At 39.3% G+C, this 25,459-nt stretch overlaps 2 protein-coding genes across 2 annotated transcripts; one reads left to right on the top strand and one right to left on the bottom strand.

The window, feature by feature from the left end:
• Positions 1-2,031: 2,031 nt before the first annotated feature.
• RAD17 (RAD17 checkpoint clamp loader component) lies at positions 2,032-19,592 on the bottom strand. The gene is made up of 16 exons (XM_056847961.1): positions 19,513-19,592; positions 18,636-18,890; positions 17,226-17,309; positions 16,469-16,625; positions 16,151-16,281; positions 11,844-11,896; positions 11,358-11,483; positions 11,203-11,272; positions 10,576-10,687; positions 9,180-9,359; positions 8,392-8,477; positions 8,141-8,287; positions 6,734-6,880; positions 5,576-5,696; positions 3,369-3,426; positions 2,032-2,346 (listed from the first exon to the last, which is right to left on the bottom strand). The coding sequence occupies exons 1-16, from the start codon at positions 19,576-19,578 to the stop codon at positions 2,079-2,081; spliced, it is 2,061 nt and encodes a 686-aa protein (XP_056703939.1). The 5' UTR covers positions 19,579-19,592; the 3' UTR covers positions 2,032-2,078.
• Positions 19,593-22,558: 2,966 nt separating this feature from the next.
• AK6 (adenylate kinase 6) lies at positions 22,559-25,292 on the top strand. The gene is made up of 5 exons (XM_056847966.1): positions 22,559-22,601; positions 22,881-22,973; positions 23,680-23,738; positions 23,835-23,980; positions 24,982-25,292. Exons 1-5 carry the CDS (start codon positions 22,574-22,576, stop codon positions 25,169-25,171), a joined length of 516 nt encoding a protein of 171 aa, XP_056703944.1. The 5' UTR covers positions 22,559-22,573; the 3' UTR covers positions 25,172-25,292.
• Positions 25,293-25,459: the final 167 nt, after the last annotated feature.

The following is a 25,459-nucleotide window of genomic DNA, read 5'->3' as shown; positions in this document are numbered from 1 at the left end:
TACAACTGATCTCCAGCCAATAAGAGATCCATTAACCTGGAGAAAATGGCCACTTTGGCAATTGGACTCTATGGCACTGGAGTCCCTCCCCTCTCTAAACCCTGCCCTCCTAAGGCTCCGCCCCAAAAATCTCCCAAGTATTTCCCAACCTGGAGCTGGCAACCCTAAATATAGTGCTGAAGCCCACTACCTCTTAAGACAAAAGAGAGAGACTACAACGTCTCAGACTAGGATCTCCAAAACCCAGGTTTGAACCCATGGAAGCTTGCTGGATGACCTTGCGCCAGTCACATACTTCAGTCTAACCTACCTCACAGAGTTGTTGTGAGGATAAAACAGAGGAGAATGATATAAGCTGCTTTGGGTCCCCATTGGGGAGACAGGATATAAATAAGTAAATAAAAATACAACTGTGCCCATGCTTCTCGCAAGGTCAAGCTGGGCACTTCAACACCCATGCACCTCAGAGTGAAGTCAGACACTGTGCCTATGCTCCAGCCTTGCAAGGGTTGGCTTGGACAGACCTATGAGGAATAGTGTGGACATAGCAGCAGCTGGCTTGGCTAGGAGGAGCATGGGCATGTGACTTTGCCATTCTGGCCCAGTCATCATGTATAAGGAGGAGCACAGGCCTAATGCAGCTGGTTTGGCCCTGCAAGGCTGGGTGTGGTGCTGCCACCTTTCTGCTCAGCTGGCTCTATGAGATGAGGGGCGGCTTTAGCAGCCCAATCCACGCTGGGAGCGTGTATCGCTTCTTAAAAAGTAGAACACCTACTCCTTTCATCACGTTCCTAGAAAAACCATTGGCTTCCCAAAGTCCACATTGCTTCTGATAGGAATACTGCACTGATCAGAACCCTCAGGGTTACCGCATTATGTATTCCCAGCGATGTATTAAGAGTTTGAAAATGTTATAAAAAACATCGCTTTAAAAGGGTTTTTGGATGCCACGGCTAAAAAATGGTTGGAAGATGTCTTCACAGCTAAAGGGGCCAAACAAAGTGCGAACAGTATTTTTTATAACATTTCCAAACTGTTGATACATCGCTGGGAATACCTAGTGTGGTAACAGCCCCTGTTATGGCATGTTTCGTTTTTAGTGGCATGCTATTATCTCTTGCCCTGACCTGGATGGCCCAGGATAGCCTGATCTCGTCAGATCTCAGAAGCTAAGCAGGGTCGGCCCTGGTTAGTATTTGGATGGGAGACCACCAAGGAATACCAGGGTTTCTGTGCAGAGGAAGGCACTAGCAAACCACCTCTGTTAGTCTCTTGCCATGAAAACCCCAAAAGGGGTCGCCAGAAGTCGGCTGCAACTTGATGGCACTCTACACACACACATTATCTCTTACAGCAAGAGTATGATGCAAATATTTAAAATATCAGTTGCCTATTTTCATGTTAATCATCTAGCCCTAATTAAAGTTAAAGCTTTAGAATTGGGTATAGCTAATTGGTTAGAAGCACTTATATTCTTATTCAGTATTTGCAAACAATTAGATACCATTCAAGGACTTTCTTTAATTCTTCTGGATAAATTAGTAAAACATTAAAAAATACTAATTATGTAAAATACTGTACATGTTTTTGTTTATAAACATCTATAATTGCATACAGTACTATTTATTAACAAATTGAACACCTAGGTGTTTATTTACAACTTAAATAGTACACGATCCAGAATTTAAATCCTTTATCATTTCACAGTAGGGCTATATGAAATCTTAACAGAACTATTGACAATATTCCCAAAATACCTGAAGGACAGAAATCCAGCGCCAAAATATTATTACTTTTACATACCCATGTGTCTGGGGAACAACATCTTTAATTAAATTTAACATAGGTTGGGCTTTTCATAGTAGACTTAAATAAAATCCAGAAATGCAACAACCTGATAGACGCCATAGTGTAACCATGTGAAGAATAAGCGCGAAGACATGGCAAATCAGTAATGGCTTGCTGAAGTGAAATTTCCTTATCAAGAGCTTTCACAGTCTTTCTCTGAATAAGAATTCTTATAAAATAAAATATTCAACTGAAATTATAACAGCATTGGTGTTGCCATTTTCCATTGTTCAGTCAGTATCATATTCCTCTATATTTAGCTCATCGTCCTCCATGATTGCTTGTGCGGTCACAGGCTGAGGTTGGCTGCATGACAGTTCATTTCCAAGAGCCTGACTGGCTGAAAGAAGACACTCATCTGACTCATTCCTTTCACTAGTATTGTTCTCCAGTTGGACCTTCACATTTGTGGACTGCATTCCAGCAAAATCACTTTCATCATCGCTGTCCAAGACTTGAATGGCAGAATCTTTATCAGTAAGAATTTCAAGCTTCAGCCTATGAAACAGCAATAGCAATGCATTGTAGAAGAAGAGTATCTTATCTCTTGTGTACAGACTCAGAATATCTAAGGCAACCAGAAGATATACTATTCCAAGTATATCAATTCTTCCTCCTAATATTTACAACATGCAAAAGCTTAAATTCTCCATCAGTTACTGTTCTGACAACTTGTATTACTATGGGTCTAGGGAACATTCTACAGCTGTGATTTTTTTTTAATGGATAGAGAAAACTGAGTGCTATGGTTGTGTGCTGAGGAACATTCACCGCAATTATGTCAACACCTAATTGGTGATTACTACATGTCTTTGCTCTCCCTCATTGATTTATAGGGTTAGAAAAGTATAACAGTGTTTCTAAAATTGCGGGTGGGGGGGAAGGGGCAGGTATGTCTTCCCTAAGTGTATGTAGGCCGCTGGGGAGAAAAGGAAACGACTACTACATACCTGATTCTTTGCAGAGAATATAGAGAATCAAGGTTTAGCAGTATCATGTGTATGTGCATGTGATGGAAGTGTTTTGCTATCCTCCTGGAACTGCTGAGGACCTATCTAGCTTAACCAGGAGGTAAATGACAAGATCAGGGACAGGCTAATTGGAGGGGACCAATATACCTAAAGGTATTTGAAAGGTGAAAGGTATCTGAAAGTTGAATGGTACAGACCATCTAGTAAGCTTGGAAGGGTGGAAAGGACACAGGACATCTTGTACACTTTGCAGAAAGACTGCAGAAGAACGAGTCCACCGTTTTTATGCTGAACTGCAATTTGACACAATGGGATTTCTAAATGCTATTGATAGCTTGTCTTGAGCCTTCAAGGGTTTGTTTAGCTACACAAGATTTTACACTTGTTCAGTGAACCCAATATTTGTGCAGAATACGCAGCAAACTTGATATAAGAGTGATCATATTGAGTTTTATGAAAGCGTATTCTGATAGTAAAGTCAGACAGATGTAGTTTTGCAAGACAGGCATAACAGGTATTTTCCTTTTATAAAGCTTTTGAGACTGTTACCTTCCAAAGTGTTTCTTTAAAGGGAGCCTTCCAACATCCTGAATAAATGTTATCTGAGCTGAGAAAGGATACACAAAAATTGTTCTTAAGTCATTTTACATCTATTTTGCTTAGAGTTGAGCTTTAGTTATGTGTTTCATTCTAATTTAATCCAGTAAACTTGTGTGTATATACAAAGTAAATGGTGCACAACTATGCACCATTTACTTTGTATATGCTTCAACTAGAATTGAAGAATATAAGATGTAGCATTCCATTTTTAAATCAGAGGGTTGACTGAGAGTAGCACATCTTTCTTTGAAATCACAAAATAAAGTTTATTTTCTTTTACATAAAATATAATGTGGTTATTTATAAGAAGTGCTGATGGTACGAGGCTCCTAATAATGCAGTACTCATATGATTTACACTGTTGGTTTGTGCAAAGGTGTAAACACACGGATAAGGTATTTTGAATATAAATTAATATGAATAGATGTGTTACAATATATTGATTTCATAATATCAATAATAAAAGAGCAGGAAAACAGGTAATTTTTTTTCTCCCTAGGCAAAAGATTGAATATGTTAAACAAGAAAAAGGATAGACAGGATTTAGCACTTAAGCAACCATGTTTTTGTGATAGATTTGTCACACTGGTATATTGCCTTGCGCTCAAAGCAACCCTGTGAACTAGAATGAGGTAGCAGTTTTCCTAAAGACCAACTGGGGATTTTAACCTGGGTTTGCCACCTTCAGAATTAATCTCTAGACTGTAAAGCACAAAGCATTATATAGTGATAGCCCTTATGCATGTATTCTTGGTAGTACTTTAAATATTTTCTGGCCATCCTTTCTCTTGCTAGCACCAGCATTGAGTTCGCGTAAGTAACAAAGCTGCACGATAGTCCCCAACATACTGGATATTGCCTGTAGACATCACAGATGTCATGAAACAGCCCCCAAGACAGTATAACTTTTGGCCTATTTGAAAAGATTCTGCCTTAAATTTAAAAACAAATTCCTGACTGAGTACTTTTCTGCTTAACAAGGTTTTTCCTGTAAGCAATAGTCAACCACCCCTACCAGCACAGGAATAATTGCTGCAAGATTGGGCTTAGAGTGCTGTTAGCCACTGCCATCCAGTATAAGGGTATATAGTGACAGAAAGTTAATTTTGAAGCAATACTGCAAAGCATCACAAGCAAGTATGCTGGCACAAGTGTTCAGGAGACCAAGAATTTCGACTTCAACATGAATATTAAACACTCAATGGCTTGGTTCAGATGTAATGGCAAACTGCTATTTGTTGCCATGTGAATAAACATGATGGATCCTCGCACCAGTGTTCTGCCTCCTCCCCTGACACACCGTCAGCTCATTAGGAACTCAGCAAGACATAGTTTGCTTTTATATCCAAGCCAAACGATGGTTTGCAATTTGCAGACCAAGATTAATCTTCCTAGTTTGCAGGGAACATAAAAATCATTGAGACTGCAAGATAGATTTCCCCTGAATATGGAAGATCCACTTAAGTAGTCTGATTTAATAGTGTGTGATAACCTCTTTTCCTTTCTGTACAATTATTGAAATGTATTAGGACAGCAAGGGATTAGCTTGTTGCTGGGCAGGATAACTCTGTGTTGGAGGTACTGGGGGAAGAGTCATGGAAAGTCATGGTGAACGATAAACAAGAGCTGAAAACCGGAAAAAAGCTGTTGGAGCTCTTAGGCTCCAGACAATGTTAAACAACCAGATAACCACGGAATGTTGATGTGGCCCCGTCAGAGCACGGTTTTGGATAAATGTCTTCTCCCCGGTAGAATCGGGGCTCAGTTATTTCGCTTGTTAAAGCAACTGCGTGTCCAGCTGGAATAAAAACTGTTTTTCTTGATAACGTTTTTTTGGGTCTCTTTTCCTCCCCCTCGAACCCGGGTTTTCCGCAACAGCATGGTTTAGGAACTTGCTGCAAAAATACCACGTGTTAACAGAGAAAGGAGGGAAGAGTATTTTCTTTTGCCTGATGAGTGTGCTAGCCCAAGCAATCACCAGTCCTGTTTAGGTAGCAGACCAGTTTGCCATTATGCATAAACCATGCCAGAATTAACACTGGAGTTTACCAAACGTTAGTACTTATGCTTTACTCTTCTTTGCCTGACCAAGTTTAGCTTTTATTTATTTCATTTCCAATCATATTCTGGACAGAAGTTAAACATTTTAAGCATACCTTGATTTCTCATTGGATTTGTCAGCAGGGCAAGGTAAGGTAATAGCTGGGTCTGAAGACACAGTGGTGGTAAGCAGAAACTTGAGAAGAGGGATTTTGCAGCAATGCAGTTTTCCTGATACTAGTAAGGAGAAGGAACAAACAAGTATTGTTTTATGAATGAATAAACCTTTTGGATACAACACAAGATTTTTTTGTTATTATACCTACTACACTTCAAAAAAAATTGATTTTTAATCAATTATAAACATTAGCCTGTTAAATCAGAGGGTTATAGATCAAATCAAGCCTGAACTGACCCTAGAAGCTAAAATGACTAAACTGAGGCTATCGTCTTCTCATAACGTGACCAAAGTACAAGAGTCACTGGAAAAGACGATCATGCTAGGAAAAGTTGAGGGCAGCAGGAAAAGAGGAAGACCCAACAAGAGATGGATTGACTCTATAAAGGAAGTCACAGCCCTCAATTTGCAAGACCTGAGCAAGGCTGTTAAAGATAGGACATTTTGGAGGACACTGATTCATAGGGTCGCCAAGAGTCGGAAGCTACTTGATGGCACTTAACACATACAAATTGTTTTGCAAGATTGCTCTGTAAAATAGCTATTGAGAAGTGGTTATTAATGATCCACTATGCAATTTCAAGGGTTTAAAATATCATGTTATTTCTTTCCAATCCAACTTCCAACCCACTAAAATGTATTGCAGCTTTTCTTGGGGGAATCGTATAAATAAATAGCTCCAAGGTTGGCCCAAGTCAGTTTTTATTCTGTGTAGCAATACTTCACTATCCAAAAGAGGCATTTCAGGATCCCTTGCTATGTTGCAGAGGATGCTGGAGTGCACCTGTTGGAATAGACATTGTTGATGTGGTAGCCAGGAATTATATTGCCTCTTGAAAGCTAGCACAGTTGGACTATCCTAGATGATACTGTGGGGATGACTCCTCCAGAATATTTTATTTTGCTTAATGAGACAAGACAATCCTTACTGAGAACCGTCTGATTTAGTAATTGAGAGGTTTATCGCAAATATTTCACACAGCAGATCAAAGTGGCATTGCACAATTTGATTCTATTTTTAAAGTAACAGTATTGGGAATCACATCTGAACTTGAATACTTAACAAGCACATCTTCCCAAGTCGCAGTGTAATTACCTTCTTATTAATTAGGAACCACTGTGGTTTATGAAGGGGTCGAAAGCCCATTCCTCCTTTGCTGTGGGCAAAGGCTCTAGCTCTGTTTGAATGCATCATGCCTCTTGCGACCACAGATGCACTGTACTCCTGGAGTGTAGGTCGTGCCTATGGGACATAATAAACTGAAGTTGTAGAGTTGCATATGATAATTAAAAACAGTTAAATAGTTAAAAACAAGATCAATGTGAAGAGATTCAAATGCACAGTGTATTGGCATTTGTAACACTACTAAGTACTACTCTTAAGTGTTGAACTCAAATATATTTTATAGATACAAAATTTCAAGATCTTTTCCAATTCATCACAGAGTAGCAAAAACACAGTGGAAGGAAAGGAGTTTTTGTTTTGTTTTTCATTTAAACTTTTGTAGATACACAGTACTAGCAAGATCTCAGAACTTACATCCAAAACCACTATAAATATTTCTTGTCCATACCAGTGGCAAAATCTGAATATTTTGGCAAGACATTACATGAAGAAAGGAAAGCAGAAATAGGATATGAATGGAATATCCAGGCAAGGCGAACTTGAAGTGAGCTGTGACACACAAAAGCTCTTATAAAATTAAACGTTGTTAGTGTTTAAGGTACCGCTGGAATTCTGTTTTGCTAAGACTTCTCAGGGCGTATCACCCGCATGTTCTGTACATATCAGTTTCTAGACTCTCCAGTTTTAGAGATCCTATATTGCAAGCCTTCACCTTGTGGCAGGATCATAGCCAGCCTCTAACATACATAGTTTATGAGCCAAAACCTGATAGTTAACTACATAAAATGTACACTTTTTACCTATGAATAGCTGGATTCTAGACTATAACATTACAAACACCATGTTCATTTTGACAAAGGAAAGCTATGAGATAGATTAGTTCACTTAATTGATCTGTATTAATAACAACACGTACACACACATTGTGACAACTAGAATTTACCATAACATATTAAGTAGTCTTTTAATTCAAGTACACCTGTAGTGTTGATGTCTGTGAGCAAACTTGTAAGAAATATTTACCACGTGAAACAACTCTTATTGTGTTGAAAATGAATGTGAAAACTAGACTATAGACAGACAGGACTGAAAATTATTCAGGAGGTACTTTCTAAATGGACCCAATGTGTTGGCAGAGTAACACAGCAAACATTTATGTTATGTAAAAACACCATGCAAGAATAAGAAAACAAGCTGAACTGGATAACAGATACAAGGCATTCTACAAATTAGCAGTGACTCACACCTACTGTAAAATGCAAAAGATGTTCATTTTCAGCTTTACTTGGCTCACAATATTTATCCTTCATGAGAGTTACTCTTCTAGTGTTCATAAATTAGTATAACAAACTGAATTGAATTTTTAAAAGAACTTACATCCCAGTTGCTGCAGAGCAAGTCAGCAGTACTCAGATATTCACTAGCTCTCACAAGATCCTCTATATCAGAGAAAAAGTCTACATAGTTTTGATGCAGATATAAATTAAATAAATCCCCAGGCATGTGTGATTTTTCTATGACATCCTAATAAAAAAAGAATACACACAATTAGTGTTGTATTTCATTGGGGGGAAACTTCATTTTTTCATCTTGCACACACACAGGTACTAATAGTAACAGGCTTTTACCTCAGGTTGCACAAGCAAGGGGCTTCGTTCGTGTTGTGATAAATGAGCTGGTAGGCAAGGAAAGCCCAACTCCATTATTTGCTCCCCTATAAAAGAACAACACATTACTCCATTATTTGCTCCCCTATAAAAGAACAGCTTGTACTCAACATTATTAAATGCCTGAAGGATGACTACTTTTCTTATGGAGGGAGAGACAGTGGAAAGATAAGGGGTCTGTTTGCAACTGAAACCTTGTTTATGCTGGTGAACATGGCTAAGAACATAAGAAAAGGCCCTGCTGGCCCTGCTGGATCAGACCAAGACCCATCAAGTCCAGCAGCCTGTTCACACAGTGGCCAACCAGGTGCATCTAGGAAGCCCACAAACAAGATGACTGTAGCAGCATCCTACCTGAGTTTCATCGCACCTAATCTAGCTGTTATAATGCAGGCCGACATGGCTACCCTCTGAAATCATCTAAATGATAGACGAGAGGAACATGCAGTGTAATTTCTAAAAAGGAACCCTATAAACTGGTTGAGATGACAGGAAATGATACAGGACTTCAAATAAATAAAAAACCTTTTCATATGCATATGATATTCCAGAAAACATAAATGTGACCATTCAAATTAGGAGAAAAAACTGAAATTGATACACTGATAACATCTTCGTGTTGTATTATTGTAGCCAATGCAGCAAGTTAATTCAGCTGCAAGCACAGGCAGAAATTATTAAGAATGAATTACATGAAGATTTTTTCCTTCCACCTAACAGTGAAGTTCAAAAAGTCACAGTTTTCTTACTTTTGCAGTAAAGTATTTTCCCCAAAGCATGGAAAAGGAAGATGGATGCATCTTTGCTACCGACAGCTTGTAGCTCCTGGCCTTCTAAAGAGTTTTTCTTTTTCACTTTACATAATAAATCACATTTTAATGTAGAATTCCCTTTTCTCTGTGACCACAAGTTGTTCTCCAATGAGCACTCTAGCAATAGGAAAAAAAAATCAGCAATTTTGTAAAACAAGATAGCGCTTGCTTAAATAGAAAAAAAATGACATGCTTATTAGGCCAAAGATTAGCTACGAAGAACCCTTTGATTTCATGTTTATTATATTCTATAATGTGGGGAAATGCATGTAAATCTTAAGAATATAAAAAATAAATGAGTCAGAAAACAGTAACATTACGAACAATCCTATTGTTCTATTAAGTATTAAGGCTTCACTGTGTCGATATGAAAATCTTAATGCAAAACAATCTATGGATCATTCAATTCTGCAGAAGATGAACACTTTATTGAAAAGAAATAATGTTTAATGTGAAACCAGTATAGATAATACAGAACACTTTTTTGTGCACTGATCTCTAATTCTGTAATCCAGTTTTATGTTGTTCTTACTGCATTGTTTCAATCCTATAATCTACCTTGGGTCTTAGTGAGAAAAGCAGACTATAAATAAAGTAAATAAAATAAATTACTACAATTATTTGATTTTTATTCTGCCTTTCCCCCAAAGAGCTAGAGGCAGCATACATATTTCCCTTTCAATTTTATCACCGCAACAATCCTGTGAGTTAGGTTAGGCTGACAGAGAGAACATTTGAGCTGACATTTTGTCAAAACCAGCTACTAAAAACAAAAATCACGGTTACTTGCAACTCATGGATATTAAATAGAAACATTCACATTAATCCACTCTACTATTGGCACTCAAACTTAACTGCTCAATTTGTAATTAATTATACATTCACATATTCACTATCCCGCTAATTTATAGTATTTACTTTAGTCAGCTTGCAACTTGTTTTTGGACCCTAATTAACTAGTATAAAGAAAGTAAATACTCCAGTATATTAAACTCCATGTAATAACGAGTCAGTATAATAGCGAGCGGAGGGAAGGCAGTATGGTATAGCCAAATCTCGTCAGATCTCGGAAGCAAAGTAGGATCAATACTTGGAAGGGAAACCTCCAATTAAATCTCTGCAGAGGAAGGTAATGGCAAACCATCTCTGCTTCTTACTTGCCTTGAAAACCCCTTGTTGGGGTCGTCAGAGGTTGGCTGCGACTTGATGGCCCATACACACATACACACACATAATAGTAAGCAACTGGAATGAAATAACATCTGCAAGACTACTCAACCAGTGTTAAAACAGAAAGGGCAGACATACCTTAGCTGAAAAATTCTGCATTTACCTTTCAAAGAAGAAAACTGAAGACTGTTTATTGCACTTCTAATATCTCCTGAACATCCTTTGCAAATCAATTCCATTGAGGATTTGTTTGGGACATCAATTTTTTCTCCATTCTACAAGGAAAAATTTGCATAATCGTCTAAACTGTACTATTGGCCAAGACTGAGCACAGCTAGTTTGTGGAGGGTTAACTTTTATCACTATCTTTGAGTCTACATGTGATTTTATCAGCTTAATGTCTTAAAGGATATGAGCTTCCAAAAAGTTAGACCTCTGGTAGTTCCCCATCTAAGAGTCCACTCTATTGTCTCAAATGAACGCTGAATCTATGTACACACTGGACTCCCAGTGTGTACAAGGACTTCCTTCTGCAATAGAGTTGCACAAACCCATATGCATTCCCACAGACCATACACAGCAGCCCTGACAGAAAAATAACTATGACGGTTGTATGTATACATCAAATCATCAGATTTCTGCATCAGAGCCTGAATGTTAGCTAACCCAACTGCCATTTTATTTCATCAATTTTTGGAAGGCGTACAATCATAACTTTTCCAATTCAAATACACGTTTTCCACAAATTTTCACACAAGCAACGCAACAGAGTTTTAAAATTTTATCTTACCGTATTTGCCTCTATTGTAGTTATTCGGTTCAGAACTTTCAGCATTATTGTTGGAGCCACTGGGTTAAAACTAAGAATAGGTATGAAAAGATTGTCAAAATTAATTTCTTAGTAAAATCTCTGATTATGATAGATGCAGATATTGATCTCTTTACCTAATATTAGCTATACACAGTTCTTGGTGAATCTCTTTTGGGAACAGAGACCTCTGGCTGCTGGCTGCACTTGCACCATCTGATATTATAAACACAAGAGGGCATCTGCCTGTCCGCACAAACGTCCTAGGACAGAAAACAAAAAGGTATAGAGAATTGCAAATTCAGATTTAAGAGCTTGAACAACAGGACATCAGTAACTGGAGAGCCCCTGTGTCAAATCCTGCTACTACTACCAAGCCATGTAACTTGCTGCTGCAGCCCACAGTTACCAACTCCAAAGCTGAAGACTGGATGAGTTGCCTTGGATAGCAGGCTATTCTGGAAACAGATGACTTGAAGTATTACAGTGCAATCCTAAACAGAATTACACTCTTCTAAGTTCACTGAAGTCAATGGGCTTTACAAGGGTGTAATCTGTTTGGGATTGCACTATCAGACTTCCTCTCCTTTCCATGCTTTCAGCACGAGTTTCTTTATACTCACCTCAGAATTTCATGTAATTTGCTAGGATCACGATAAAAATGGTTCGGCACATCCTATTGAAAAACAATACAATACAGTTATTTCGGCAAGCCTGGTGCATTAGTATTGTGGCCAATCTTCAGTGTGAAGAGTATAGCAACATTACAATGTGTCATATACTCATTTTATTTTACATTCACACTAATATGTATAAATAAGCTTTATTTTACATTTAAACCAATATATATAAATAAGCTAAAATGTAAAGAACTACTTATGGTAAAGCTAAGGATTTCAGAGTGGCTGGTGGGCCCATACTATACTCTGCAAATTATCCTCAGTTTCAAAAGTTGTTTACTATACAGGACAAGGCAGGATATGCCGCTTGACTAACCCAAGTCCAACACCCACTTGGCAACCCAGAAACAGTTTAAGTACATGCAAGGGACCCGCAAGGACTTGAGGGGTCCATCTTAATTACCACGCCCCCCTCCTCTGCCCCTTTCTTGAAAGCCCTCATAAGCTCTCTACTTTTCTTGCTTCTCTCTCTCCTTCCCATCTACCAGCCAACCTACTGTTACCTGCTCACGGTCTTCAGCTTTCCCTGCCCCCTGGCAACCTGACCCTGGGAAAACTCTGATAGAGTTGCACTGTGCCATATCGTTGTGTGGTGCCAGGTGGACCCAGTTTCAGCATGCCAGCTAGGGTGGGCCAGGCTCATTGTGATTTTTTCTTTCCCTTCTCCTGGCAGTGCCCATATACTTAGCTTTCTCTGCTTCCTGTTCTCCTTCCCACCCACCAATCAACTTTTAATCTACCCCCCATCTCCAGCTATATTTATTTATTTACTTACTTCATTTATAGCCTGTCTTTCTCCTTAATAGGACTGAAAGCAGCTTACATCATTCTCCTCTCCTTCTTTATGCTTACAATAACCCCGTGAGGCAGATTAGGCTGAGAGTGTATGACTGGCCCAAAGACTGCAGCCACAGCAGAATAGAGATTCGAACCTGGGTCTCCCAGATCCTAATCTGAAATTCTTAACTACTACACCACACTGGCTTTTGTTGGGTGGCTGCTGTTGAACAGTAGCAAGCAGCCAGACCTGGGTGAGTCATGCAAGGTACATGATAGTAAGTGGTTATGTAGTTGCTGGCAGGCTTGGCCCCAGCGAGTTCTCCCTGAAAGGCCAGAATAACCTGCCTTTTACTAACAAGAGACTTGAATGCTGACAATACTTTGGTTCTTGTAGGTTATCCGGGCTGTGTAACCGTGATCTTGGAATTTTCTTTCCTGACGTTTCGCCAGCAGCTGTGGCAGGCATCTTCAGAGTAGTAACACTCTGTTACTACTCTGAAGATGCCTGCCACAGCTGCTGGCGAAACGTCAGGAAAGAAAATTCCAAGACCACGGTTACACAGCCCGGATAACCTACAAGAACCAATGAACTCTGACCATGAAAGCCTTCGACAATATGCTGACAATACTGTTCGTCTATTTATTTATTTATTCACATTTTAGCCTGCCCTCAATCCCCAACCAAGGCCAGGCTCTGGGTGGGTTACAGCAAATACATTACCATCAAAGGTAAAAACAATCTCATAATTAAAACATTAAAAGCATTAAAACAATGATAATAAATTTTACATATCTATGACGAACATCAGTAGAGCAGTTGCTGAAAAAAATTCAGATCAGTTCTGTATAATAAAAGTGTGGGGGGTGGGGAGGTTGGGAGGCCAGCAATATATGATAACCTGTGGCTGCTCTCACCCTTAGGCCTGGTGGAATAACTCCGTCTTGCAGGTCCTGCAGAACTCTTTGAGGTCTTACAGGGCCCTGATGCTATTAGGGACAGCATTCCACATGGCCAGGGCCAGGGCTGAAAAAGCCCTGGTCCTTGTCGAGGACAGCCGCAGACTCCTAGGATTAGGGACTAGCAGCAGATTAGAATTAGCAGAACAGTGTTCTATTGGGGGGGTATACCAAGAGAGGTGGTCCCAAAGGTACAAGGGTCCCAGACTGTGTAAGGCTTTAAAGGTAAAAAATAGCACCTTGAACCTGATCTGGTATTCCAGCTGGAGCCAATACAGTTGCGAAGCACTGGTTGAATGTGCTCTTGCAGCGGGGTCCCGTAAGGAGCTTTACTGCGGCATTTTGCACCAGATGGAGCTTCCAAATCAGACCCCAGGACAGCTGTACATAAAGCAAGTTACAGTATTCCAGCCTAGAGGTGACCGTTGCATGGATCACTGTGGCTAGGAGAGGTAAGGCACCAGCTGCCGGGTCCGGCGGAAATGTAAAAAGGCTGCCTTGACCACGGCTGTGACCTGAGCCTCCATTATTAAGGAGGCATCAAGGATGACACCCAGACTCCTGACAGTGGGCACTGGTGTTAATGGCACACCATCAAGAGTCAGGAGCCGGCACCCTGCCCCCAAGCTGCCCCGACTGAGCCAAAGGACCTCTGTCTTGGATTCAGTTTCTGTCAGCTTTTTCTCAGCCATCCAGACATGGAATCCAAGCACCAGGGTAGAATCTGGATGTTGTGGCTGCTAAGCAATGGCCAATGACAGCATTCATTTCTTAAAGCTACAGGTGCTGCTTCTGTCATTTTGGAGAATTTCAAAAGAACAAACAAACCCATGTATTAAAAAAATAGATTTCTGATTTTTCTGCCAACCTGTGGCTTTTCTCTGGTTTGTAGAAAGATCTATCTTGTCTGTCCATGGCTCCAGTCACCAAACTTAAATATCTACATGGGGCCATGTTGAGTATTATATATACTGATGTCAAAAAGGGCAAGAGTCCAGTAGCACCTTAAAGACTAACAAAAATATTTTCTGGTAGGGTATGAGCTTTCGTGAGCCACAACTCACTTCTTCAGATACAGCTAGAATGTGAATCCATCGGTCTTTAAGTAGAGGAACAGTATGAGAATAGCAGGCTTGATGGGATTAGGTGTGATATTGTCAGATATGCAGAAGAGTCTGTGATGTCCAGGGGAGAGATAGGTGTGGAGAAATCAGCATTGGTAATGGGCCATGAATGCAAGGTCTTTATTCAGCCCAGGTAAATGCATTGACTTTAGTTTGAATATCAACTGTAATTCAGCAGTTTCTCTTTCCAATCTCCCTTTAAAATTCCTTTGTAAGAGAACTGATACTCTTAAATCTGCAACAGAATGTCCTGGAAGGTTGAAATGTTCACCCACTGGTTTTTGAATATTGTGGTTTCTGATGTCAGACTTATGTCCATTTAATCTTTGTCTAAGAGACTGACCTGTTTGTCCAATGTAGATTGTGGAAGGGCATTGCTGGCATGTGATGGCATAAATCACATTAGAAGATGAGCAGGAATATGAACCTGAGATAGTATGGCTGACATTGGTGGGTCCAGAGATGGTGTTCCTAGAATCTATATGAGGGCAAAGTTGGCACCTTGGTTTGTTGCAGGCCTTGGTGCCAGAGTCCATGTTCTTGTTAAGTAGTTTATCATCATGGGTGAGAAGTTGTTTTAGGTTAGCCGGCTGTCTGTAAGCAAGAAAGGGACACCCCCCCAGTGCTTCAGCGAGGGAAGTGTCACAATCCAGCATTGGTTGTAGGTCCTTAATAATACGTTGGACTGGTTTTAGTTGGGAGCTATAAGTGACAACCAGAGGTGTTCTGTTGTCATTCTCTCTGGGCTTATCTTGTAGTAAATTGTGCCTGGGTATCATTCTGGCCATCATACTGTTCCTCTACTTAAAGACCGATGGATTCACATTCTAGCTGTATCTGAAGAAGTGAGCTGTGGCTCACGAAAGCTCATACCCTACCAGAAAATATTTTTGTTATTTTTGTTAGTCTTTAAGGTGCTACTGGACGCTTGCCCTTTTTGATTACTGCAAACAGACTAACACGGCTACCCACTGTGAAATATATACTGATGATGATTTGAATCCTGGCCACAGTAACTAGACATAAGATGGACCAGTCCTAGATTATAGTCAAATTCATTTCAGTCAAATTGTCATGAATGGCATTACCTAGGGCAAAGTAAAGCTCCGTAGTTAAATGAACACAGAAGTATAATACACACAATTACACAAGGATCTTAAATTTTCAAGATGAAATTAAGCTGATAAACCTGAAAATCAAGGTGGTGGAGGGGGAGGTCTGGTCAATAACTAGATCATAGCAACTAATATGATTACAGAAACATTAACCTTTTAAAGCAAAAGCTTCATCTGTTTCAGTAATACTTAAAAATCAGGAAAGGAAGGAGGACAGAATTTAAATAATTAAAGAGAGAAACACCCTTGGCTGAGGTCAATCATTTCTACTTACTTCCACAAGAATAAGTCTTTCCTCAGTTTTCATGATGTCACCAACCATTTGAAGCTTAGTATATTTGTTTGCTCTTAGCAGAAACTCTTGAAAGAGAACTGTTTGGCTCTGATAGGGCAGTACCTGAAAATCTGATTAAAAGAGGTTAGTTTTCTTCTGTGCTGCTACTTTCGTCATTGTATTTTTGTATCCAACTGTTAACTGGAGTTTATGATTGAGGCAAACCTTCTTGAGCACTTAAAAGTAAGAGATTACATAAACATAATACATTTAATACTTTTTAATTGCTTAACTGTTGAGAAGTTACAAAAGCTTTACCATTGTTCAAAGCATCTTGAAAGTCATCTTTCCTGAAGTCCATTAATACAGGGTTTATCCATTCTTGCACTTGAATGCCAAGGTCTTTTGCTAATATTTCCAAAGTTGCAGACTTTCCACAGCCTGAGGGACCGGTTAACAATAAAATAGAGCCACCCTGCAACAAAATACCATACTAGTTCAACATTTTGTGAGTGGAAGGTATCTTCTGCATGGAGGTGCACGTTAGGATCCAACCCAGTAAATTGTTATGCTGCCTGTGTTACTGGAGTAACTTGTCTATGCAAATGACCTTTTGTCTTTCGGTCCCAAGAAGAAACTCCCTATCTTTGCATTATGAAAAAAGTAAATGCAAAAAACCATGTCCAGTTGTTGGGCGGGGGGGAGAAAAACCATCAAACAATTTTTCTCAATAGCAGCTTAGACAACATGAAGTTCAGATTAGTTTTATTTTCAGTATATGTGCTCCATTAACTCATTCTCTTCTATTAATTCCTAGCAGATCACTGTGCTAAATTATACAAGTTGGTTATTACATGATTGTCCTATGTAGCAGACAATGCTACACAATTAAAATATCATACAAAACTTTGCTATTCCCTCGACTCATTTCTGCTTTGCTTCCAAATTCCTTGTGAGAAATTATCCAATAAAATCTGTGTTATTTTAACAAGTAGGAATCCATTGGCCTTAAGTTATACAAAACACAAGACTTCAAAACAAACATTGGCAGGTTAAAAGATCAATCAGTTGCTACCTGCTTGGTCTGCCTTTGAAATACTTGAGCTTTTAACCAGGCTTCAACTTCTTCAATTTTTTTCTTGTGTATAGCAAGCTCATTCTAATGAGGAAAAAAAGCATTAGAAGTATGCACGTCTGATTAAAAGACACATTTACATAATAAAATATAATAGGAAACCTTACAAAAGACAGTGAATAAGATTAAACAAAATAAGGAGCTGATTTTCTTTTCTGTTCATAGTGAGATTCAGGATTCCTAAAACATGCAGAACCATTGGGACTGGATTCTAGCCCACATGCAATTCATCCATCCAGATGTCATCTAAAATGGATCTAGATCAGGCCCAGGAGAGCCCTAATGTCTGATGATGACTTTATTTTCAGCAGAGTCCAAGACCTGAAGCCAGTTGCAGCCTTTAAAAATGTGCCCGTCTGACCATTCTTGGTAAAGACAAGGTGTAGGAGAGAGGACCAAGCTTGCTGGCTCAAAGCTACAGCAAGGCATTTGTCTCCAGGCCCTGGCTGAAAGCAGTTAACATCACTGCTATGATTACAGCATGGGAATCTGATTTGGATCCAAACCTAAAATTTGGATTAATTGTTCAAGAATTCCAAGTAATTCCTAGGAAAATAATCCAACTAATCCAGAACATTTCTTCAGCAGACTCTGTGTGCATCAGAAGCACCTACCAAAAACTAATAAAGAGTTCCTTTGTATAATGCCTCATCAGTAAATCAATTGAATAATTACTCATCAGTAAATAAACTGAATAATGGCCTTATCTACAATTTAAACCATATAAAGCGCAAACCTGAAGGCGAAATAGATCTGCAGCAGAGCCGTGCCGCCTCCTCAAAGGCTTCCTGGCTGCTGTGGAGCCTTAAAAAGCATTTTAAAAAATAAAAGAAAAAAGGGGGGAAACGCCCCATTGAAATCAGTGAGGTTGCGCCACCAAAAAAGGTGGTGCAGCCCGCCACCGCTCAAGGGGATGTTCCCAGGGCAAAAGGGCTGTGGAAGCTGCCTAAAGGCAGCTCCACCCCTGGGAATGCCCCCCCCCCACAATGCTGGCTTTGGCTTTCACACCGGGTCCAAAGGAGCTTTGCCCCCCCCTTCAGGAATGGGCCACCCATTACAAGTAACTGAGATAATTTTATTTTACTGAAGGTCATGGTGTTTCATTACCAAATTAATGAAAAACATTCCAAATATCTTAATTCCAACCATAGGAATTTATTTGGAAACCAGTCCCATTGATTTCAATCAAGTTTTTCCTTTAAGTCCTCTTAAATCATGACACAAAACACTACATTTTATATTTGCCAGTAAATATTCTTCATAAGCTAAGAGTTTCATTGCCACTTCAACAAAGCAACATGGTCATTGTTATTATTATTATTATTATGAGAATTAGAAACTGGATTTTACCTGAGTTTTTGGTTTGTATTTATCTACCCATGGTTCAATCTCATTGCAATTTTGTCTTGAAATTTGAACTCTCTCATTTCTAGAAGAAGACTTTCCTTTTTTCCTTCCACTCTTGCCACTTTCTAGGAGCGAAAAATGTTCTTTTCTTTTTTGATGGTGATTAGTATCTGTGGGTGTCTTCTTGTGAAGGATACTAGATGAGGAATTCGTATTCTTGCAGAAATCAGTAAAAGATGGCTCCACCCAATCAATCACCTGAAAATGCAAGCATTATTTCACTGTATAAGTTATGCATTAATAACTTCATCACTGCTCATCTTAGCTACAGGTCCTGATAATCCTCCACAACACTAACAAAAAGCATCTACATTTGGTTTGTCAAATAAAAATTCAGGAACTTTACATAAATACAAGAAAATGTGTTTAGGAGCAACATGAAACTATTTTTTAAAAACCCTGTCATTTAGATGCATGTATGAAGCAATTTATGAATAAATTCATTCTGCAGTCTTTTGACAATTAAATGTTGAAATATTCATTTAGCATGAAGTCATACCATGTTCAACCAAACTTATTTCCCATAAGCAGGCTCAGTATGCAACACTGTAGATCCCTCATTTCAACACCCTCAAATCAGTCAAACAAGACTGGTCATTTTATCCCGCCTTTACAAAATGGAGGCTGAGTGACATTCAAAATTCATAGCTGAGCAGCAAGTGAAGAACTAATCACTCAGTCACAACAGGTCACAATCTATACAGGCATAAAAGGCATATTCCCTGTCCACTCATGCACAACATCTGTACACAGAAGAGTCATGTCCAAATACCTCTGTTAAGAGTTTAAAGTTATAATCACCCACTTCAGCTGAGGCTACCTTTCTTTTGCAAGTTTTCTTTGACATCATCAACCTTTGTAGTTTCCATCCGAAGCATATGACCATTGATCCTTTACACACAAAAAATCTGAAAAAGTGGGGAAACACTTTTGTAAATCAACTTTGCAGGATTAAAGTTCTAAACTTTTTAAATCAACTTGAACAGATTTGCACATAATTATTGAGGAGCTAAATACTTACACTCTGCTCCATTTACCTATACCACCTCCCATTCTACAGACATTCCATAGGCTGCTCATTTGTTTCCAGGCTCAGTTTAAGACACTGGCTATCACATTCAAAGCTCTTCATGGCCATGGCCTCTATTATTTGCAGGACCGGCTCTCTCCCTATGCTCCACCATGACTTCACTCATATCAGCAGGGGCTTCTGCAGGTCTGAACCTGCAAATGGGCAAAATCAACAACTGCTATACACATGCTTTCTCCGTCGTGGATCCTGCCCTGTAGAATGGTCTGCCTGAGGAGGTCAAGAAAGCTCCTATGCTCTTGGCCTTCTGCAAACTATTCAAAACTGAACTATTCAAAACTGAACTATTCAAAACTAGGGATTTTTGGGCAGGTAATAGGGCTGCACTGTATAAATAGCTCACAAATTTACCTGGATAAATGATTGGGACTGTGATCTATACTGATGTGTATAGCTTATTGTAGTAGGATCCTATTACATAATTTCTGTACAGCTTAATGTATCATGTTAATACTTATACTATGCTTCAGTTCTTTCTGGTGGTTCCAGACTTCTAAAGGCCTAATGCATTGGTTATTGAATGTCCCATTTTGTTGATTGTACTGACTCACTATGTGTAATCTGCCTTGAGTCCCTATGAGAAAGGTGGACTACAACTAACGTAAATAAATAAATACAACTAAAAGAGAGCAATACTAATATATCAGAAATTAATCACTTGCACAAATTAGGAGTATATTGCTGTAATTATACTGACAACAATCTCACATTTATTTATTTACAAATTTATACCCCACCTTTCTGCCCTCATAGGGGCCACTGAGGTGACTAACAGATTAAAAACATACATAATGAAAACATGTCTTAAAACTATTAAAACAAAACACATGATTGAAATAAAAGCTAAACTATAAAAACAACAATTAAAGCATAGGGAAGGAATGAGGGATCACTGACGGAATGTCAGATGAAACAAAAGGCCTTCACCACTAGCAGAATACAACAATAGAAGGTGACAGACGAGTCCCCCTGGGGAGTGAGTTTCACTCTAGTCAACATCCCGGCTGCAGCATTCTGCACCAACTGATGTTTCCAAACACTTTTCAAGGACAGCCCCACATAGAGTACATTGCAGTAATCTAGTCTACATAAAACCAGGTCATTCATCAGAGAGACCATGTCTTTTCTAACCAGGAATCCCTACAACCAGCTGACCAGTCAAAGATGGTAAAAGGCACTCCTTGCCACAACTACCACCTGCTTTTCCAACAGTATGCCTGGGTCCAAGAGCACCCCCAAATTATAGACCTATTCCTTCTTATCCTTTTATATACTGCAGATTGTACTATGCCAATAAAGGAATTTGAAATTTGACCTATTCCCTCAAGGCCTCTTACAAAACAGGTGACACCTTTAATCCCAGGTCAGACCTTCTGTACACCAGTAGCATTGCTGTCTTGTTGGGATTAAACTTCAGTTTATTCGCCTGCATTCAAAATTGCCATGTCTTTCCACCAAATTAAGGCAGCTGTTAATAGAATCAGCTAAAGATTCCATCTAAACCTACTGCGTTGAGGTTTCCAAATTTATCTTCAAAATACCACATAAAACCACAGCAACGTTTAACCCAATAAATATTGTCACAAATATGACATTTACAAAGAAACTATAGAGAGGAAAAGTAAATTTGGGGTAATCTGCACATTTGCAGAGAAAAGAGTTAACAAGAGTAAAACAAAACAATTAAAAAATAACAATACTTTCTCCACAAAATAAAAAGCACACCCCAAATATGTTTAAAATAATAGAACAGAGTTTTTCAGAACTGTCTGGCCCATCAGAGGTGGGGGTGGGCACATGAAATAAGGCGAGCTCTAACGGCACTGGGGGAAAGTGCTTGGTCTTTCCATGGAGTGCATTTCCCTCTTATAAGCCCAGCACACCCACACATGAAGATAATTCACAGTGGGTAGCCGTGTTAGTCTTTCTGCAGTAGTAGAAAAGAGCAGGAGTCCAGTAGCACCTTAAAGACTAACAAAAATATTTTCTGGTAGGGTATGAGCTTTCGCGAGCCACAGCTCCCTTCTTCAGCTCATACCCTACCAGAAAATATTTTTGTTAGCCTTTAAGGTGCTACTGGACTCTTGCCCTTTTCCACACACCCACACAAGCAGGGAAGGCAACAAACAGGAGCTGGAACGCCCCACTTTGTGAAGAAAGGAGAGTGAGCTGCAGCGTTAAGCAGGCCTACTAGATGTACAAGATCCATTAGGGTCCTGTGGGTAAATATACTCAGTGAATGTGTTTCGAATTGCACTGCACATAAATTAAGACAGTCCCGGTATGTGAGAAATTCTGCTAGAGACCAAGGCGGAGCGGCTCTGTCCGTGTGATGCTCCGACAGTTTACAGTCGCTTGTCCCTCAACGCTCCTTGCATTTGTCCTCTACGCTGCAGCTCGGGCCCAACCTTTCCGTCCTCTGTTAAGTCATAGCGGAAAATACCTTTCCTTCCCTCTCCTGTCTTAGACCAGTTCCATCTCAAAGGAGAGGGGACCTTCTTCCTACCTCGGCTCTTAGCTGTCCGCGACCCGCCCGTAACAATCGCTGCTCTTTCCTCTCCCCCAGGGCCTCGGAGATCGCTCAGAGAGGACCGAAAACTTAAGCGAAACAAAACACCCACGCCAATCGCAACCTACAGCGCGTTCCTACGAGAGAGAAGGAGAGGCGAGACTAGTGACGTCTTTAGTACGCGCCCGCCTCAACAGGGACGGTGAAGGCCCCCTGAGAAGGAGTTGCACGTGTTATCTCGGTGACAACTTTCTGGACTCAGGAAGGGCCAGCGAAGCGGCTATGAAGAGACCTAATATTTTGCTTACTGGTAAGATGATAGGGGGGATCAAGAAAATCTCTGCTGCCGCAATATAAAAATACGGGTACATTAATATCTAAAATGCAAGTTACTTAACTTGAACTTAGGCACGCTTATTCATCGTTATGTGGGTTGTCTGTTATTACTATGAGTAAAGGGTGTTTCTTTTTGTTCTGTTCCTTTTTCTAGGTACCCCGGGTGTTGGGAAAACCACATAAGGGAAAGAGCAGGTTGTCTGTTATTACTATGAGTAAAGGGTGTTTCTTTTTGTTCTGTTCTGTTTTTTAGGTACCCCGGGTGTTGGGAAAACCACATTAGGGAAAGAGCTTGCTGCAAAAACAAATTTGATTTTCGTTAATGTTGGTGATGTGGCCAAAGAAGGTAAGTGTTGTGAAATGTAATATATAAGGGGTATGGAGAAGAATGTGCTGTATTAGTCTTGGTCTCTTTAATGAAATCCCTGACCTCGATAGCCCATGCCAGCCTGATCTGATCAGATCTAAGAAGCTAAGCAGTGTTGACCCTGGCAAGTATTTAGATGGGTGACCAGGGTCATGATGAGCAGGCAAACAATGGAAAACCATCTCTGAATGACTCTTGCCTTGAAGCCCTCACCGGGGTTGCCGTAAGTCAGATGTGACTTGATGGCAAAAAGAAAAAAAATGAATGTGTTGTGTTAGTCTTGTTCTCTTTAATAAAAACTGCCATTTAATAACAACTGTATTAGGACTGGTGGTATTTAATTTGTTTATAAATGATTTGGAATTGGGGGTGAACAGTAATAGTTTAATCCTCACTGTAGCATGTGAACCTTAAAAATGTAAAGTACTTTACTGCTTAAGTTAGTGTGGAAGTTAGCCACTGCTCATTGAAAAGGTATCTCTGTCTGTATACTTTCATGTTAATGCACAAAACAAAATCTGTTAAGATCCTATAAACACTTGTGTTGGGGTTAGTCCTGTTTAACTCAGTGGGACTCTCTTCTGAGTAAAAATACATAGGACAGGGCTGCTTGGAGCGTTATTAGCACATTCTGTCTGAATGAGCTGGTTTCATAAAGATAGTCCCTGACTTTTTCTTTATGCAGGGCAATTATATGAAGGTTATGATGAAGAGTATGACTGCCCAGTGCTGGATGAAGATCGGGTGAGTTCATGTCCTGCATTAAGCACAGTTGTGGGTTTTATTTTAGTTGCATAATAACTGTTTTTAGAATTTCTTTATCTGATTTTTCTTCTTTAGGTAATTGACGAACTGGAAGATAAGATGACTGATGGCGGCATTATAGTTGATTATCACAGCTGTGATTTTTTTCCTGAGCGCTGGTTTAATATAGTATTTGTGCTTCGTACTGAAACCTCTTTCCTGTATGACAGATTGGAAAGCAGGTAAATTTGTGCAGTAAATGGAATTCTGTGCTGTGATTAAATTTAAGACTCTTGGATATGATTTCTTATGTTACAGCCAATGGCCTTTGGCCAAGTTAATCAGTATAAAGCATTGCTTAAGAAGTTATAGACTTCTATTGAGTTTCCAAATACCTGATGATTAATCTACTGGCAAAAGGTGCAACCTGACAATGATTCTAGATTCATCTCGGGTGTAGCACAGCACTGTTATAGACACATATGTAAAACATTTAACAATGATTAACTTGAACATAAAAATGCCAATAGTTTAATTTTATACAGATTTTTTCAAGAGTTGGCTTACCCAAGGTACACAAAGTGAGGACCTTCAATGTTGAAAAAGCTTGGGTTTTTTATGCAAATCTCCCAGGAGTTTTTAAAAGTTTACTTCAAATCTGAATTGCATCTACAATTGCCTAGCTGTCTTATTTAACTGGGCTCACACTCTTATAAACTCCAAGCATCTTACAAGATTACATGTATTTGTATATTCTCAGATAAATCCACTACATTTATGTGTATACTGTATTAACCCATTTTTATTGCTTTCAATCATGACTGTATCAGAAATAATGATTATGGATTCTGCATGAACATAATTGTCAGTTAGCTGTTAACCAATAAATCATATATTTAAATTATACCTTTATTCTGTTCTTGGTCAGGTATGTGCTCATTATTTTCCTGACACTCCATCCACAGTTAATGTATTCCGTGCATCTATTGATATAAACCAAATCAGTATCTGAACTACTACCTCAAGGTTGTACTGACTTAATATTTGTTGAGCATATTTAAGTATTTACTGAAACCTGCTGTTCCTTGATTATGGTCTGCAGAAGTGTTCAGTTGATGTTGCCAGCCGGGCCCAGCAATTGTTGCTTGCCATTTTTAGCTAGACCTGTGACACTTGCTAAAATATTTCCAAAACACTCTTATATAATTGTGTTTGTTAATTCCTTTCTTAATTTTTTCCTTAGGGGATATAGAGGGAAAAAACTTCAGGACAACCTTCAATGTGAGATATTTCAGACTATTTATGAAGAAGCCATGTCCTCTTACAAGGAAGATATTGTACACCAGTTGCCCAGCAACACTCCAGAAGATATGGAGCGGAATTTAGATCAGATTATACAGTGGATTGAACAATGGATAAAAGACAACAACTGAAAACAATTAGGATAGTCATCAAAAGAGCTTCATGAAATAAAATTTGTTTTTGTGTAGGTAAATTAACTGATGCTTCAGTCACTGGGGAAACCAGAATAGCTACCTCTGTGAGAAAATAAGAAAATGATGGATATTTGAGGCCCAACAGACTTGTGTTGCACTCATTTCAATGGAACTCATAAATGTAGTACTGGGGAAGTCAAACATTCATAGTAGAATCCTATATAGAGTAATTGAGGTCTAAGCCAACTGATTTCAATAGGCTTAGGCTGGAGTAAACTGCATAAG

Source organism: Euleptes europaea, chromosome 4, assembly GCF_029931775.1.
Source record: "Euleptes europaea isolate rEulEur1 chromosome 4, rEulEur1.hap1, whole genome shotgun sequence".
Taxonomy (NCBI): Eukaryota; Metazoa; Chordata; class Lepidosauria; order Squamata; family Sphaerodactylidae; genus Euleptes; species Euleptes europaea.
The sequence above is the reverse complement of the archived record's forward strand: the minus strand, read 5'-3'. Positions and strand labels throughout refer to the sequence as shown.

Bases quoted from the DNA above. Each gene is read 5' to 3' on its own strand.
- AK6 (XM_056847966.1), top strand. From the start codon at position 22,574: ATGAAGAGACCTAATATTTTGCTTACTG. The intron at 22,602-22,880 runs GTAAGATGATAG...TCTGTTTTTTAG, and splicing joins ACCTAATATTTTGCTTACTG to GTACCCCGGGTGTTGGGAAA. The intron at 23,739-23,834 runs GTGAGTTCATGT...TTTCTTCTTTAG, and splicing joins CAGTGCTGGATGAAGATCGG to GTAATTGACGAACTGGAAGA.
- RAD17 (XM_056847961.1), bottom strand. From the start codon at position 19,578: ATGGTCATATGCTTCGGATGGAAACTACAAAGGTTGATGATGTCAAAG. The intron at 17,310-18,635 runs GTAAAATCCAGT...TTTCCTCATTAG, and splicing joins AATACAAACCAAAAACTCAG to AATGAGCTTGCTATACACAA. The intron at 16,282-16,468 runs GTAAAGCTTTTG...TCTTTTAATCAG, and splicing joins TCAAGATGCTTTGAACAATG to ATTTTCAGGTACTGCCCTAT.